Source organism: Lissotriton vulgaris, unplaced genomic scaffold (genome assembly GCF_964263255.1).
Source record: "Lissotriton vulgaris unplaced genomic scaffold, aLisVul1.2 SCAFFOLD_2061, whole genome shotgun sequence".
In the NCBI taxonomy this organism is placed as follows: domain Eukaryota; kingdom Metazoa; phylum Chordata; class Amphibia; order Caudata; family Salamandridae; genus Lissotriton; species Lissotriton vulgaris.
In genome coordinates, this window is record NW_028247843.1 from 435,607 (window position 1) to 453,886 (window position 18,280).

Consider the following 18,280-nt stretch of genomic DNA (forward strand, 5'->3'; position numbering starts at 1 on the left):
CAAGATGGCCGTAGCCCATGGGTCGTGCTTCACCTCGTCTCCCCCACCTGAGGGGTGGAGTTGGCACAGGCTGGCACCCCCCCCTTCCTGACGTAGTTTTTCCCGCCAGAGTGGGGGTCAGGACTGGTGGGGGCCAGTTGCTGGGTACAGCAAATGGTCTAGAGAAGCTCACAGAGGCGGCAGGCTTTTGAAGCTTCCCCCTGCCCATCCTGGGAGAGGAGACCTAGCACCTCACCCAGGATTCGCATTGTTGCAGGCCCAGGAGAGCGGCGGGGGGGGGCCTCTCCACCTAGGGGTCCAGCAACATGTCTGCTGTGTGGCAGCCTAGACAACCTCTCAGTCCAGATGTGGATTGTGGTTACGTTTCAGGGGGAATCTCTAAGATGCCCTCTGTGGTGCCTTTTTCATTAAATCCCACACTGGCATCCGTGTGGATTTAATGTGCTGAGAAGTTTGATACCAAACTTGTCAGTCTTCAGTGCAGCCATTATGGTGTTGTGGAGTTCGTAATGTCGACCTCTCAGCACCATGTACTCTTAATGGCAGCACTGCCCTTACAGCGCCCAGGAATGGCCCTGGGTACTGTAGGGGCACAGGGCTCATGCACCTGTGCCCACACCACTGGCATAGGGCACCCAGCTAGAGGGGTGACTGATGTATGCCAGGGCAGTGCGTTTGTGGGCATGGCACACAGGGGTGTGTGCCATGTCGACTCTTTGTTTAGTTCTGTACTTAGACACTCAGCCTGCAAAGGCAGTGAGTGGGTGCCGGGGTACAGGGCCCCTAAGGGTGGCACAATAAGTGCTGCAGCCCTTAGGGGTCTTCTCTGGTCACCATGCCCTTGGTACCTAGAGTACCATTTACTATAGGCTGACAGGTGGCCAGGGATGCCAATTGGGATTTAGTTTCAACACAGATTAAGGGAAGGAACACAGGCCCTGGGTACCTGGTTGGCAGGAGCCCAGGGCATACTCAGTCAAAGCACATCAGCAGTTCAGAAAAAAGTGGGGGCATACCTATGCAAGAAAGATGGCACTTTCTCACAGTGAGTGTGAGTGGACCGTCAACAGTGATAACTAGATTAAAAGGAGTGAGTGTTAGTGTATTGTCATCAGTGACAGACTAGATTGGAGGCAGTGTGTGTGAGTGGTGTGTCACCAGTGACAGACTAGATTCAAAGGAGTAAGCGTGAGTTGATTGTCACCAGTGACAGACTAGTTTGGAAGGAGTGAGTGGCAGTGGATTGTTACCAGTGATAAGTAGATTGGAAGGAGTGAGTGTGAGTGGATTCTCACCAGTGATAGACTAGATTGGAGAGGGGGGGAGGGTGTGTGTGTGTGTGTTTGTGGTTTGTCACCAGTGACCGACTAGACTCGAAGGAGGAAGTGTGAGTGGATTTTCACCAATGACAGACTAGTTTGGAAGGTGTGAGTGTTAGTGGATTGACACCAGTGATATACTAGGTTCAAAGGAGTGAGTGTGAGTGGATTGTCACCAGTGATAATTAGTTTGGAAGGAGTGAGTGTGAGTGGATTGACACCAGTGATAGACAAGGTTCAAAGGAGTGAGTGTGAGTCGATTGTCACCAATGACAGACTAGTTTGGAAGGTGTGAGTGGATCATCAACAGTGGCAGCTGACCTCCTCTTCCCTTCCTTAATTCAGGGCCAGGTGTGAATAAATAAAGAGCTGTGCACGAGGCGTGGCTGCTGATTATGGCCTTATCTCTGCCCCCTATTGTCCCAGGTGGCATTCACTGGCAAAGATCAATGTACCCTCAGATCCCCCTCAGGTTCATTCGTTGTATTTGGAGTCAATGCTGACGCACCCTGGGACTGGTGAAATGTTTAGAAAGCAGTGTAAAGCATTATAAACAGAAATATTCGTTTGGTATACTTTATCCCGTGCTATAAACCCAATATTTAACCCTTCATCAGACCCACACCAAATAATCAATTGCTGTAAACCTGTTTTAACGGTGACAGATGTAGTGAGAGTTATTTAAGATAAAACAGTGTTGCTAATGAAAGTTTGTTGACGCAAGAGTTAACTTTCGGTCAAGGAACCAGGGAGGGCTGCCTCTTTCTCAAGGCTTTTCAACCTGCTCATAGACCTGTTGGTGGTCCCCAGGGCTGCAGCCCACCAGGGAAATGCCCGGTAAATAATAGGCCTTTCCAGGCCTGATTCCAAAACAGACCGGTGTACAAAGAGCGCTATCAAACTGTTCATCAGTGTTTTGTCATTCAACGCTTCATGCTATTGGTTCGAGGACGCTACCCACAGCTTGCTTTCAGGGTTGGGAATCTTTCTACAAAATCCAACTGAAGGCCATGGTTTCATCTCCTTGTCTTCATGTAGGATTTCATCCTGAAGCGAGCAGGCAAGCGGAGCTACTGGGTCGGTCTGCGGAAGCAGGAGAAAGGCCTGGAGTGGATCACTGGAGATCTGTTGGACCACAAACAGTAAGTTCTTGCTTCCTTGCACCTACATCTCGACTGACTTAGTACCTGTGTATTTTGTGGGTGTCTGAGGTCAAGAAGGGGAGAGTGAAGCATGGAAAACCTCACTCTCTGTCAGGTGATGTCAGCTTGGCTGCCATACTGGACCCATGCTCACTGGCAGGGGTATATGCCTACATGTATTTAGGGACAGAGAGCATCTTCTGATCGAATATGTAATGTTACAACGCGATCAAAATGATTGCGGTATGTAACATCGCAGTTTTTACAACGCAAGTGGTTACACCGACTTGCGCTGGAGGGCGCTGGACTTAAGAGTAGTAAGATTTACTATTCCAACACCAGTCTACGTACAGTAGGGAAGGTGTTGGAATAGTAAATCTTACTATTCCTTAGGTTATAGCGCCATCCAGCGCAGGTAGATGTAACGCTTGCGTTGTAATGGCTGTGTTATAAATGCATCGCGGTGTACTCACCGCAATGTAAAGGATGTTTCCCCTTCTGATCCAGCCTCGAGGTAAAAGCAAACATAGGGGACCTTTTGCCATTTCAGAGCTCAAATCCTCAGCCACCGTACTTCAAAATGCTCTCAAGTGCTACTGATGTCGCCAGCACCTGAAAGAGCGCCTTGAAGTACTTGGTCTCAGGATGTGCTTTGTACAGGAAGGAGCCTTTGGGCATTATTTGCACCACATCTACTAACATAAATCCAGAAACTGGGAGATCTAAACCATTACTCCTAGAGAGGTAGGCGATAAGCCACCATCAACATGAAGCGCAAAAGATATTTGGACTCAACACTACTTAAATAGGGCATGATTGGGATTTTATGTTGGGATTGTTTTTTTCTAATGATCGCTATTCAATGGCTGCTGTTTAAAGAGTGGTATTGTACCGCTTCTGAGGAAGGACATTTACCAGAATCCTCCCACCTTCTTTGTGGTAAACCATTGATGTCTTTCACAGTTCTAGCTTGTAATGATTGCGTGCTGTCCTCCACAGTTCTACCTTGTAATGATTGCGTGCTGTCCTTCAGAGTTCTAGCTTGTAAGGATTGCGTGCTGCCCTCCACAGTTCTAGCTTGTAACGATTGCGTGCTGTCCTCCACAGTTCTAGCTTGTAATGATTGCGTGCTTTCCTCCACTGATCTAGCTTATAATGATTGTTGTTGGACTTGGCCTCGTGGCGTGGCCCCACTCCTCCCGCATGGCGGGTCCCGGACTACCTCGACCCCTGGTGCTGTCCTCCACAGGTCTAGCTTGTAATGATTGCAAGCTGTCCTCCACTGATCTAGCTTGTAATGATTGCATGCTCTCCGCCACAGTTCTAGCTTGTAATGATTGTGTGCTGCCCTCCACAGTTCTAGCTTGTAATGATTGTGTGCTGTCCTCCACAGTTTTAGCTTGTAGTGATTGCTTGCTGTCCTCCACACTTGCAATAATTGCGTGCTGTCCTCCACAGTTCTACCTTTTAATGATTGCGTACTGTCCTCCACTGATCTACCTTGTAATGATTGCGTACTGTCCTCCACTGATCTACCTTGTAATAATTGTGTGCTGTCCTCCACTGATCTACCTTGTAATGATTGCGTACTGTCCTCCACTGATCTACCTTGTAATAATTGTGTGCTGTCCTCCACTGATCTACCTTGTAATGATTGCATGTTGTCCGCCACAGCTCCGCTGCTTGCTCTGACTGCAACTGTATTGCTGCCTGGCTTTGCATTAACATTACTGCATTGCGCTGTGTATCACAGCTTAACGTCTGATTTCAGCGCAGGTCCGCTGCTTGTTCTGACTATATTTGAACATTCGTACTGCTGCCTGCCTGGCATTACATTTACATTGCCGCATTGCGCTGTGTGCTATTGATGATACCATAGACTTATTCTGTTATAGTGCAGCTGCTCGATCCTGTAAGGCCGCCGGCCATTTTGTTGTTGTTGTTGTTGGTAGCCCTGCCCTGGTCTCCACCCCGCTACTGCCTTCCCAGCTGACCCTCCCTCGCCCCTCCCCCCTCACTACCATATATGACAGATGCATTTGCGCGCAGCATTCGTGCGCAGCGGAAGCGCCCCATGCACGCCAAAGATGCGCCAAAGGTAAGCCCGTCTATGCCCGTCCGCGCCTGGCCCGCGCCCAGCGCCAGACGCCCTGGTCCCTGCACTACCCGCCCCTCCCGCATTACATACAGCGCCCCCGCCCTCCTAGCACTTAACCCCGGCCGACTGTTCAACTGCGCCCAAGCCGCTCCCGGACACACCCATGGTCCCTTCACATGCAACTCATGCAAGTATGACGGCACCAGGACCATCTCCTCATTCACAAACAACAAACAGAGATCCGATACGAACCACCTAAAATGCATCCTGCTCAACACCCGCTCGGTCCACAGACACGCCATCGACCTATGGAATCTACTAGACACCATTTCTCCGGACGTCGCCTTCTTAACAGAAACATGGATAAACGCCTCTTCAGCTCCGGACATCACCATCGCCATCCCGGAAGGCTACAAGATCATCCGCAAAGACCGCACCAAGCAAACAGGAGGAGGCATCGCTATCGTCCATAAGAATTCCATCCGCATCTCAACCAGCTCCGACGACAACCTCGCTAACGCCGAACACCTTCACTTCCACACCGACCCCAAGACCACACTCAGAGGCACACTCCTCTGCAGGCCACCAGGACCCTGTGCACAATTCAGTGAAGACATCACTGACTTCATCACCCCACACGCCCTCCCCTCCGAGGACTACATTCTACTAGGAGACTTCAATTTTCACCTGGAAAAGAGCAACGACAGCAACACCATCCCCCTTCTGGACAACCTCGCCAACCTCGGACTCAAACAACTAGTTAACACCCCCACCCACAACGCAGGACACACACTCGACCCTATCTTCACCTCCAGCAAACACATCTCCTTCAATCACACTTCAGCTCTCCATTGGACGGACCACAGCTGCGTTCACTTTATCTACAAAAAGACTACAACCCACAATCACCCTCAACCTACTCTACAAAGAAACTGGAATAAAATCACCATCGACCAGATCTCCTCATCGCTTCTTCAAAACCCCCCGACCCACTCATCGAACGCCAACCAAGCAGCCATTAACCTCACTCAATGGCTAACCAACAGCGCAGACAACCTAGCTCCTCTGAAAAAACGTCAAACCAAACTAGGCAGCAAAAAGGCCCCCTGGTTCAACGATGAGCTTAAGAATTCCAAGAAACTCTGTCGCTCCCTTGAGAAGGCCTGGAAAAAAGACCCAAACACCTGCACCAAGGACGCCTTCAAAACGCCACCCGCCTACACCACCAACTGATCCGAACCGCCAAGAAAGCTGCATTCAAAGACCGACTAGACAACAACGCCCACAACAGCAAGGAACTATTCAACATCGTGAAAGAATTTACCAACCCCACTGCCAACTCCAACGACATCACTCCCTCTCAAACCCTTTGCGACTCCCTAGCTTCGTTCTTCCACGACAAAATCGCAGACATCCACAACAGTTTCGACAACCAACCCGAAGACCAACCCACACAAACTTCCGCCGCACCTTCACCCCCCTTGAACATCCTTAATGACTGGAACCCTATCTCCACTGAGGACATCATCCGCCTGATGAACTCCATCCACTCAGGATCCCCCACAGACCCATGTCCTCACCACATCTTCAACAAAGCAGACTCCATCATTGCACCCTTTCTCCAAGACGTCATCAATTGCTCCTTCAAATCCCCCACCTTCCCGGAAAGCTGGAAACACGCTGAACTCAGCGCCCTCCTGAAAAAACCCACAGCTGATCCCACCGAACTCAAAAACTACCGCCCCATTTCGCTCCTACCATTCCCGGCCAAAGTCATCGAGAAAGCAGTCAACAACCAGCTCGCCGCCTTCCTAGAAGCCAACAAATCCCTCGATCCATCACAATCCGGCTTCCGAGCCAAACACAGCACGGAGATCGCCCTCATCGCAGCAACAGATGACATTCGAACACTACTGGACAATGGAGACACAGTCGCCCTCATCCTCCTTGATCTCTCTGCAGCCTTCGACACAGTCTGCCACAGCACCCTTTTACAACGCCTCAACAACATCGGAATCCAAGGAAAAGCTCTGGACTGGATCACCTCGTTCCTCGCTGGAAGAACTCAGAGAGTCCGCCTCCCACCGTTCAAGTTGGAGTCCACCGAAGTCATCTGCGGCGTGCCACAAGGCTCTTCACTCAGCCCCACCCTCTTCAATGTATACATGAGCCCCCTCGCGGACATCGCACGTCAACACAACCTCAACATCATCTCCTACGCTGATGACACTCAGCTGATCCTCTCCCTCACCAAAGATCCAAACACCGCTAAAACTAACCTACACGAAGGAATGAAAGAAGTAGCCGAGTGGATGAAGCACAGCCTTCTTAAACTTAACTCAGACAAAACAGAAGTCCTCATCTTAGGTACTTCCCCCTCCGCCTGGGACGACTCTTGGTGGCCAGCGGCCCTAGGAAAAGCACCCACTCCAACGGACCACGCACGGATCCTAGGCATCATCCTTGACTCCTCTCTCTCGATGACCAGACAAGTCAACGCAGTTTCATCATCTTGCTTCAACATCCTCCGCATGCTCAAAAAAACATTTAGCTGGATCCCCACCAAAACTAGAAAAACGGTCACCCACGCACTAGTTACAAGCTGCCTGGACTACGGAAACACCCTATACGCCGGTACCACCGCTAAACTTCAGAGAAAACTCCAACGCATCCAAAACGCATCAGCCAGACTCATACTAGACATCCCGCGTAAAGACCACATTTCAGGTCACCTAAAAGACCTCCACTGGCTCCCTGTTAATAAGAGGATAACGTTCCGCCTTCTCACCCACGCACACAAAGCACTCTACGAACTTGGACCAGAATGCCTCAACACGCGATTATCCTTCTACTACCCCTCCCGCCAACTACGTTCCTCCAACCAAGCGTTCGCCGCGGTTCCACGCATCAACAAATCCACCATGGGGGGAAGATCCTTCTCCTACCTAGCGGCTAAAACATGGAATTCCCTCCCCATTCACCTCCGCCTCACTCAAGACCACCCGGCCTTCAGAAAGCAGCTTAAAACCTGGATCTTCGACAATTAATTCCCCACCCTTCCTCAAGCGCCTTGAGACCCTCTGGGTATGTAGTGCGCTATATCAATTTTCTGACTTGACTTGACTTGACTGTCCTCCACAGGTCTAGCTTGTAATGACTGCATGCTGTCCTTCACAGTTCTGCCTTGTAATGATTACGTGCTGTCCTTCACAGTTCTAGCTTGCAATGACCTCATGCTGTCCTCCACAGTTCTAGCTTGTAATGATTGCGTGCTGTCCTCCACAGTTCTAGCTTGTAATGATTGTGTGCTGTCCTCCACTGATCTCACTTGTAATGATTGCGTGCTGTCCTCCACAGTTCTAGCTTGTAGCTTGTAATGATTGCGTGCTGTCCTTCACAGTTCTAGCTTGTAATGATTGCGTGCTGTCCTTCACAGTTCTAGCTTGTAATGATTGCGTGCTGTCCTCCACTGATCTCACTTGTAATGATTGCGTGCTGTCCTCCACAGTTCTAGCTTGAAATGATTGCGTGCTGTCCTCCACAGTTCTAGCTTGTAATGATTGTGTGCTGTCCTCCACTGATCTAGCTTATAATGATTGCGTGCTGTCCTCCACTGATCTAGCTTATAATGATTGCGTGCTGTCCTCCACAGTTCTAGCTTGTAATGATTGCGTGCTATCCTCCACAGTGCTACCTTGTAATGATTGCATGCTGTCCTCCACAGGTCTAGCTTGTAATGACTGCATGCTGTCCTCCACAGTTCTAGCTTGTAATGATTGCAAGCTGTCCTCCACAGTTCTAGCTTGTAATGATTGCGTGCTGTCCTCCACAGTTCTACCTTGGAATGATTGCGTGCTGTCCTCCACAGGTCTAGCTTGTAATGACTGCATGCTGTCCTTCACAGTTCTGCCTTGGAATGATTGTGTGCTGTCCTTCACAGTTCTAACTTGTAATGACTGCATGCTGTCCTCCACAGTTCTAGCTTGTAATGATTGCGTGCTGTCCTCCACAGTTGTAGCTTGTAATGATTGTGTGCTGTCCTCCACTGATCTCACTTGTAATGATTGCGTGCTGTCCTCCACAATTCTAGCTTGTAGCTTGTAATGATTGCGTGCTGTCCTCCACAGTTCTAGCTTGTAATGGTTGCAAGCTGTCCTCCACAGTTCTAGCTTGTAATGATTACGTGCTGTCGTCCACAGTTGTAGCTTGTAATGATTGCGTGCTGTCGTCCACAGTTGTAGCTTTTAATGATTGTGTGCTGTCCTCCACTGATCTACCTTGTAATGATTGCATGCTGTCCTTCACAGTTCCAGCTTGTGACGATTACATGCTGTCCTCCGCAGTTCTAGCTTGTAATGATTGCGTGCTGTCCTCCACAGTTCTAGCTTGTAATGATTGCGTGTTGTGCTAGCTTGTAATTATTGCGTGCTGTCCTCCACAGTTCTAGCTTGTAATGAATGCGTGCTGTCCTCTACAGTTCTACCTTGTAATGATTGTGTGCTGTCCTCTACAGTTCTAGCTTGTAAAGATTGCGTGCTGTCCTTCACAGTTCTAGCTTGTAATGATTGCGCGTTGTCCTCCATACTTCTACCTTTTAATGATTGCGTGCTGTCCTCCATACTGCTACCTTGTAATAATTGTGTGCTGTCCTTCACAGTTCTAGCTTGAAATGATTGCGTGCTGTCCTCCACAGTTCTAGCTTGAAATGATTGCGTGCTGTCCTTCACAGTTCTAGCTTGTAATGATTGCGTGCTGTCCTCCACAGTTCTAGCTTGTAATGATTGCGTGCTGTCCTCCACAGTTCTAGCTTGTAATGATTGCTTGCTGTCCTCCACAGTTCTAGCTTGTAATGATTGCGTGCTGTCCTCCACAGTTCTAGCTTGTAATGATTGCGTGCTGTCCTCCACAGTTCTAGCTTGAAATGATTGTGTGCTGTCCTCCACTGATCTCGCTTGTAATGATTGTGTGCTGTCCTCCACAGATCTAGCTTATAATGATTGCGTGCTGTCCTCAACAGTTGTAGCTTGTAATGATTGCGTGCTGCCCTCCACAGTTCTAGCTTTTAATGATTGTGTGCTGTCCTCCACAGTTCTAGCTTGTAATGATTGCGCGCTGTCCTCTACAGTTCTAGCTTGTAATGATTGCGCGCTGTCCTCTACAGTTCTAGCTTGTAATGATTGCGTGTTGTCCTCCACAGTTCTAGCTTGTAACGATTGCGTGCTGTCCTCCACAGATCAAGCTTGTGAGGATTGCATATGAGTTTAGCTGACTGGATGTTGTCATCTCCATCTCATTGAGCCTTTATTCGAACCACTGTCCCTAACTCGTCGTCACTGTGCATATGTAGTGTACTAGACTAGACTAGATCAGTTTGAGTGTGCTTCCTGCCGCTATGATTTTCATTTAAATTGTACTGTACAGTATATTAACCATAATCTGCGAAATAACGCAGATTCCAGTCAGTGCTGGAACTGTAATCCATTTAAATTACAGGGGATGTTTCTAGGACCTTTTTTGTGTGGTTGTATTAGAATACTTCCAGACCAGGAAGGAGGGGTTACACCATGTTGATAGTAATATGCAAAAAGAGGTGTGAGAGGCGTGACCAATAGAGAAGCCGCTTTCTTAAAAACAGTGATGTCATCTCATCGGGCCCTATTGCTCTGGAAGATGTCATTCCCATAATTATCCCCTCAATGTCCTTCGTAGAAGGGGCACCACATACTGAAGGAGAGGAACGAATGTCAGGCAAGTCTGAATGTAATTAATCTAAGTAAACACTCCTTCCTTTATTGGAATTGGGAGAGATTTTATTCTAAAGCTGCAGCAATGAGAGATAAAATCCCCAAATATTTTAACATCTTTGCAATAAGCGGCTTCTTTTAACTGAAACCATTTATAATCGTCCTTCTACTTCTTAAGGGACAATTTTCAATCTCTGTCTTTTTTCAGGAGATTTATTAATTTACTTTGTTCTGCTAAGGAAGAAATAAAAATTGACTCCTCACTCTTATCTCCATATTTTAGTGGCTAACAGGGTCGAGATGTGGTCTCTTTTAAAAAAAAAAAATGTATTGGGTGTTTTCAATTTCGCACATCATATACATCATCTGAGAATACATTGCAATGACACTCAGCAAAGTATAATAATAACAATATAACTACATGCAATGATATAATACAATAAAGTACAGGTACCCCATTTGTGATGATTACTCAACTTACAGGTCTACCCCTCAGTCCCACATTACCACATACTTGTAGTGTCCGAGCATAGTAAGGCTCTGATTGGCTCCCTTACAGCATTGAGCAACCCATCGTCCTGTTCATTTTTAGCAAACAGATATTCCCACAGAGGAGCCCAAATATCCGTAGTTCGTGAAGTCGTTGGTAGTTCCTCAGCGTACAGTTCCAGCTGCTCACGGCAGTATTCCATGTCCTTTATCCACACCTCAACCTTCGGGTGCAATCGACTGTCCCAGGTGAGCAGAACCCGCCTCTTTGCCAACACCAACGCCACCCTTACAAATCGTCCCACTGTAGCTTTTAATCTAGGCACAAACCCCAATAGACACTCCAATGGCGTGCAGTTAACCACCTGGCCAGTCATGGTGCGTGAAAGACTAACAACCTTCTCCCAGTATTGGTATACAAGCCTACACTGCCACGCAAAGTGAAGGAAATCAGCCCCGCTGCAGCAGTCCGAATCTCTGAGCCCCATCTTGTCCCTCCCTCCCCCCACCCACTTCAGCATCCCCAATTTGCCAAAGACATGACCCACCCATAACTCCCATCCCAACCAAAACAGTAAAAAACATCATAACTGGTGGGGAATGTCCATCGGGGGACCTAGCGGTCAAGTCCACTCCCAGCTCTAACAGGGAGGAGGCCGCCGAAACGTCAGCCCATACCACTACTACGGCCAACCTTGAAGGAGCACCGGAAGAAACTTTTGTGGGACATCAGGCGAAGAGATCTCGACCCCCCCCCCCCCCAACCATATGACTAAGCAGAGTGCAACCACCCAAAATTTTGACCCTCTAATCACGCATTACATTTCCAACTAACAGGGTTAGCTGTACCAATCTGATTGTCGTGGGTATATGAATGTCATAGCCAACTTCAGTCTCACCATAGTCGTTGTACAACCCACCCAGACAATAAATCCTGCGAACTTGAGCATACATTAGTACGGGCCCAGACCCTCTTACTGTTCATTCGTCAATGTCAGACCTGTGATCCGGTGACCATCGCCTGCTTGGGGTTCGTGAAGTTATGCCTCTCAAATGCGCAATCTCGCTGGGTAGAGCATGGCATAAGGAATCTGTTCCTTGAGTAGCACCTTCTTAACACCCTGAAACTCCTTCCGGGCCGCCTGCACATTTGCTGTAAAATCCGTGTAGAACGACAAAAACATTTATTCTGATAAGTAATCGTGCCCTTTTGTTGAGTCACTCGCAGGATGGTGTTCTGATCCCTGAAGTTAAGCAGTCTGGCAATAATAGGTCGCGGCGGAGCGCCAGGCGGCGGGCGCGCCACCAAGGATCGATGGGCCCGCTCCACAGCAAACAGTTGACAGGTCGTCGCCTCCACAAATTTTGAGTTGCATCGCCTCCATATAATCCTCTAGGCGCCCCACATTGGTTAATTCTGGAAGGCATAAAAGGCGAATATTGTTGCACCTTAATCTCGCCTCAGTATCCCCATTCTTTGCTTGTATGACCGCAAGGAGCTTCGTGATATCCGAAGTCTTAGCGGCTACCTGTTGTAACCCGTCTTCCGCAACCGTGATGCGCTGCTACTCTTCTCCGATTTGTGCTGATTGTTTGTCCAATTTCACAGAGAAGTGGTCCATCTTTCCATTGAGGGCCTCAATTTTCCCATCTATGGCTTGAAGACTGGTCTAAATGGCAGCAAGCGACTTCTCTAGGACTTTGGGGCCCTGTGACGCCGACTCCAGCTCCGAAATCTGAGGCCGCATTTTGAACAGATTTGCCGCCCTTGCGCAGTTCAAAGGTAAGGCACGGTTGATTCTTTTCTGGTTTACCCATGCTGCGCGTCTCCCTCAGCAAAGGCGTAGCGCCTTGTGTCCAGACAATGCTACTCTTAGCAGCTACCTGGCTGTACCCTTAGAGTTCCTAATGCAGAGTTATGAGCAGTGCAAAACAAGCGCAGTCCACAGCTTTACCGTCTCCTGTTCTTTGGTAACGCCAGTCTCAGGTACCCAGTATTGCAAACTAGCAGGCAGGATGCACAGGCCGGCACCTTAATCAGGACAAAGCCTATGGCGCAGCGCGGGCGCTCACACTATCAGGCCAATCACCACAGCCTCGCGTACTATTGATCCAGTCCGGCTGGCCACACAGAAGCAGACAGTTTAAGCCCGCAGGGGCCCCCAGGGTGTATCGCAGGTAGAGCAGCTCGGGGGTTCACAGAATGTGAGTCCCGCGGTGACGAGTCAAATGAGACACCCGCGCTGAAGAAATGGCGCCAGGACACTAGGCAAGGAGCCCCAGGAAATCAATCCAACTAGACTGCACGATGTGGAGGACCGCCGCGCCTCCCCACGTAGTTGTCCCCAGCGGTACACACCACACGCAGGCGATTCCGTTATGGGCGTCCAGTTGGTGCACAACTTTGTACAGCAGAGAATCAGGTGCTGCCAGCGGGAGGAGGGAGGAGGATCAAAACAAGCAACGTGCTGCAACAAGGAGTCCCGAGGTTGGCTTGATTATCGGCGGTGCGCCTGTCCTGCAATCCAGCGCCAGCCGCTTGCGTGCCTCCCAGTGGCCCGGCGCACTTCACGGGTCTCTGGCTCACCTGGAACAGCTATCAGCGCAGCTCCACTTCACTGCACCATTGACCCCGAGGCACAGCACCAATCCGTATAGTCTCTGCCGCACTCCGATCCGTCCCATAAACTTCAGAATTGCAGTCCCAGGCAGTCAAAGGGAACAGAAATCAGGGCGCCCCCGCTCACTCCGCCGCCATTTCCAGGAGGCCGGAGCGCCTCTCTCGCAGTCGATCTCGTCTCGGGGCTCCTACTGCGACCCAAAGCACATCAAGCGAACAGTCTCAGCGCCAGCAACTCAGACCCACTGACCAGGACAACGGATGGCACAGAAGAGGCAGGATAATTGCAGGATATCGATCGGCGACCGGCAGAGCAACACTACAGTGCGGCCATCTTGCTGAGCACCAGGCCACCCCCCCCCCCCGAGATGTGGTCTCCTTTATGAAAATGTATTTTTTAATTTACATGCAGCTACAAGAACCTTCATTCAATTTTCATACTTGAGTAGTGCCTCTGGGAACAAAAATTGTGCCTGCACTATTTATGCTGCCAAAGATTCCTTCAACTTACCAGTTGACTTGGTGCTTCAATGAGTTCTTCCATTTGATCTCTCAAACCTTAATGCTGTATCTTTTGAAATTGCAGGTCCCTATTTCCTTCAATACGAAAGCGATCATGCAAGAAACAGCTTTATGATCTCTACAAGGTTATTATGGACATTCATAGCGGGGATCATGCTAAATGTAGTAAACAGAACAATCGCATAGTCCATGATTGAACAGCTGACAGAAGAAATGTGGGTGAAGCTCGCGGGAGATCATTCTCTATTCTTCCATTTTCTATAAAAAATATTCTTTATTCCTTCTAATTTCTAACAATTGTAGGTCTCTTTTATCCATTCTACTATTGACAAGAAAAATTGAAGGGGCAGCGTTTAGAGCTGCTACGTTGTCTTTGTTTGCAAATAACCTTAAGACCTAGTTGGAAATCTTATCATTATGATCAGCTACCAGCACCACTATACACTTACATTCCTCTCTCTTCATAATAGTTGCCAGATGTCCATAAATAGGAGCAGGGAGGGTTTATGAATTTACCACCAATATTGATTCATTCATATCCTGTCTACTCTTAATTTTATAGCCTGAATACATTTTGAGTCCTGTATAAATTCATTAAATGTCAAGCTATAAATATTACTTAATAATATTGCAACGCCCCCTTTTGCGTGTCCCCTCCTAGAAGGCTTTGTGGGACAACTTATAACAAAGTAACCTTCTAGCACAAAATCTGTGGTTAGCCAGGTTTCTTGGAAACATTACATTGGCTGCCAGACTGTTCAGAAAAGTCATTTTATTACTATCCGTCAGTAGTCCAGCATCATTCCAGGTGACCACGTTGAGACTATTACTAGGTGCTTCTGTTGCAGTTTGGCCCAATAGAACCCTTCGGGTTAAGGATACTACCTACCCAACTACAACTCCTAGACTCCTCATCTGGGTCTGCTTCATTCTCTCTTCCCTTCCTTCAGTACCGGGCAACTTTCCTGCCCCTCTCTCCAAACAAGACCCGAAGATTGTTTAAATTTCATTTGACAAAAATCTAAGGGCAGGGAAACCGGGGAGTGGTTCTCCGCCCCCACGGGTTTTAATCAGGAAAATCTAGTATCCTTCTCCTCCTGTTCGGGTATTGCATCAATACCACGACTAAGTAACTTGTCAACATTGTTCAGTAATATCAGATTGGATACCACTTTTGAGATGAAGCCCTGCAATTTGTCCCTTGGTTTGCAATTTGAACCACCAATGAAATATCACCACTTTTAACCATATGAAGTGCAACTATGCCATTGGAACAGCCCAGTAGGAATGCCCTGTTAGATTTCATAATAAAAAAATGGATGTAAATTACAATATCAAAGGCACATTCAATATTTTACAGAAGACGTTAACCCCACTGACCCCACATTATCCCAAATTTAAATAATATCCCCTTCAATTGAAGAAAACATTTTTGTTTGAGGGTTCAGGGAAAAAAGAGGGACCTTTTGTTGGGGGCCATGATGGGGGTAGCAATAGTATCCTCTGTTTGTGGGTATGACTGTAAACCTGGAGACAGTTGTAAGGGGGCTGTTACTACCCTATGCTCTTTTAAGTCATTCTCATAACTCTTCACTGTCATTCCCAAGTCAGAATTTAAGTCAAAGTAGAGTTTTGTGCACTTTTTTTTATCTTTGTACAAACTCTACACTGTTACTTCTTCCTCTGGCTTGTTGTTTGTTGCCTTCCTTGCTCTTCTTATTGTTGTTACTTTTCTTCCCCGCAAGACTTGGCAATGCAGGAACTTCTTTACTCTGAAAGATCGGAAATCGATTATTTGTGTTCAAGGCATGTGGGCTGCTGAATTCATATCTGTGCATAGATCGCCGCCTAGTGTTGGGTCCGGATGATTGCACATTGTTGTCCTGGAAGAGTCTTGGAAGTATCACAAGATAGATGGCTCCTCCCTTGGACTACAGTGCGCATGGGCATCCTCTCCATGCTCAGATTGTTTTTTCCGCCATTGGGTTCGGATGCACTTTCAAGCACTCAAAGTTTGGAAAACTTTTCAAAAGGCCTTCGGTTTCGTCTGTATTGTTTGCGATCGGTACCGATAACATTAGTTAACTTTACTTTGCAATCCGGTCGTCAAATCGGGCCGCTAGGCCTTCTCGACGCCACGTGGACCGACGGTCGAGGGAACGAAGTCCATTCAAGTACTGCCTGCAGTGCAACTCTAAGTTTCCGCAAACCGATAAACATCCAGTGTGCAACAAATGCTTGTCTCCAGATCACAATGAAGACAGCTGCCTAGCTTGTGCCCAGTTCTGATCCAAAAAGACTATCCGGAATCGACGGGCGCAAAGGCAAGAAATTCAGAGGTCGGCACCGGAGCCCGAGAACATCTTCAACGACGAAGAAGAACTGGTTGATGCTGAAGACTCGGATCAAGAGGAAGATCATTTCTCCGAGCACAACTCTGACTATTACATCGACGAAGAAATCGTCGAGGTCGAAGAATACGACCAAGATATCGTAGCTGTCAAAGACGACTCCGAAGGCGACGAGGGGCGAACCGCGAGTACACCGCCCCATATAGACACTACACCAATATCAGAGACTCGGGTCAAGGCATCGCCAACAGGCCTTAGCAATGACCAATATACTGGTTCTACAGCCCCGCCCTACCGCCCGGCTAAGAACATACAAAAAGAGCCATCTGAGACACGTTTTCCAAGGCCATGCCCATCGAAACTGAAACTCATCGACAAGATAGTCTTCGGACCGAACGTCGTCGAACCAAAGGTGATAAAGCCAAAGGGCGCCGACCCGAGGGCTACCGTTCCATCAACACCTTCGAAGCCAAAGGCTGTCGAATCGTCCTCGAAGCCAAAGGCTGTCGAATCAACCTCAAAGCCAAAGGCCATCGAATCAACCTCGAAGCCAAGGGCCGTCAAATCGACCTCGAAGCCAAAGCACGTCGACTCGAGCAAATCGAGTTTGACGGTCGAAAAAGGGCGTCGACGAACAAAAAAGGCCTATGCCCAAGGCGGTCATTGAACCGAAACAGAAACCAAAAGTAGACCACACCAAATCGGTTGAGCCGAAGCCTATTGATCTGAAAAGGGGCGTCGAGCCTAGACAGACCACTCCAGACGCAACTCTAAAACCTAAACAGGTGACCGAACCGACAAAACCGCTCGGTCCAAAAACAGTGGTAAAGCTAGTAAAAGACGTCGGACTGACAAAACCTGTTGGCAAACCTCAAAAACCAAACCAGGCACCAAAAGCGGTCGAACAAAATAAAAGTATCGAACCGAAAAAGGATAAACCAAAGACTACGGCGCCGAAGCAAAAAACTGAGATCATCCATCCAGACCCATCCACAGAAGATCAGTCAAAACAATATATTGACCCAAATTCTGGGAAGGTGACTGTTTATACGAGGAAGAAAAGACCAGTGCCAAGTGAAGGCTTGTCAAAAATTCCCCTAAAAAAAAAAAAGAGACTGTGCTACCTCTCCTATTCTTTTCCAACCTATCTCTCCAGCTATGCCTGCTACTCCATACACACCACACTCACCTGCACGCTCTGGCTACAACCTAGATGAAGATCAGGATGCAGAGGGGGGTTTTGGAGATATACAAAACCCATATGTAGATCCCAATACACAACCATGGGGGGATGGAGGTGAGCCAGACAATGAGGGGGCTCTACCCTTTACAGACCTTACTGTATACCGAGCTAAGCCATCACCCACAGAAGACAGAGTGGCTTTTAACTAATTAATAGACAGAGCTGCAACCTACCATAATGTAGACATGCATTCTGGTGCTATAGAAGAGGACTTTCTATTTGACACACTGGTAACATCAGAAAGAAGTGTCAAAACACTCCCCATGTTAAAAGGCGTCCTAAAGCACGCAAATGACGTTTTCAAAGACACTGCTAGGGCACGTGTCATCAACCCTAGAATAGAGAAGAAGTATAGGGCTGCACCAGTAGACCCAGGGAAAAACTGCCTTTAGATTAGTTGGTGGTATCCAATGCACGAAAGCGTGCAAACTCACAAACAACTGGTGAGGCTCCTCCTCCTGACAAGGAGTCGAAGATTTTAGAAGCATCAGGCAAAAGAGTAGCAGCTGAAGCAGCAAACTCATGGAGAATAGCCAATACACAGGCCTTGCTGGCCAGGTATGACAGGGCACACTATGACACTTTAGAAGGACTTCTCCAACATTTACCCGAGCCTTACAAAGAGCAGGCAGATGAACTTATACAGGAGGGAAAGCTCATCACCAATGCCTCCATTAAGTGTGCTCTAGACGCAGCAGATACAGCTGCCAGATCTATTACCACAAGCGTGCTGCTTAGAAGGCACCCATGGC

General features: G+C 48.2%; 1 protein-coding gene across 1 annotated transcript in view; it reads left to right on the plus strand.

The window, feature by feature from the left end:
• LOC147665015 (uncharacterized) overlaps positions 1-16,473 on the plus strand; it is a gene marked incomplete at its 3' end in the record, with an annotated part of 55,261 nt that extends 38,788 nt beyond the window's left edge. Inside the window, exons 4-6 of the mRNA XM_086949818.1 lie at positions 2,358-2,461; positions 13,999-14,059; positions 16,233-16,473. Of these exons, the coding sequence (XP_086805944.1) occupies positions 2,358-2,461; positions 13,999-14,059; positions 16,233-16,473 (406 nt within the window). The remainder of the gene's footprint in view (positions 1-2,357; positions 2,462-13,998; positions 14,060-16,232) is intronic.
• Positions 16,474-18,280: the final 1,807 nt, after the last annotated feature.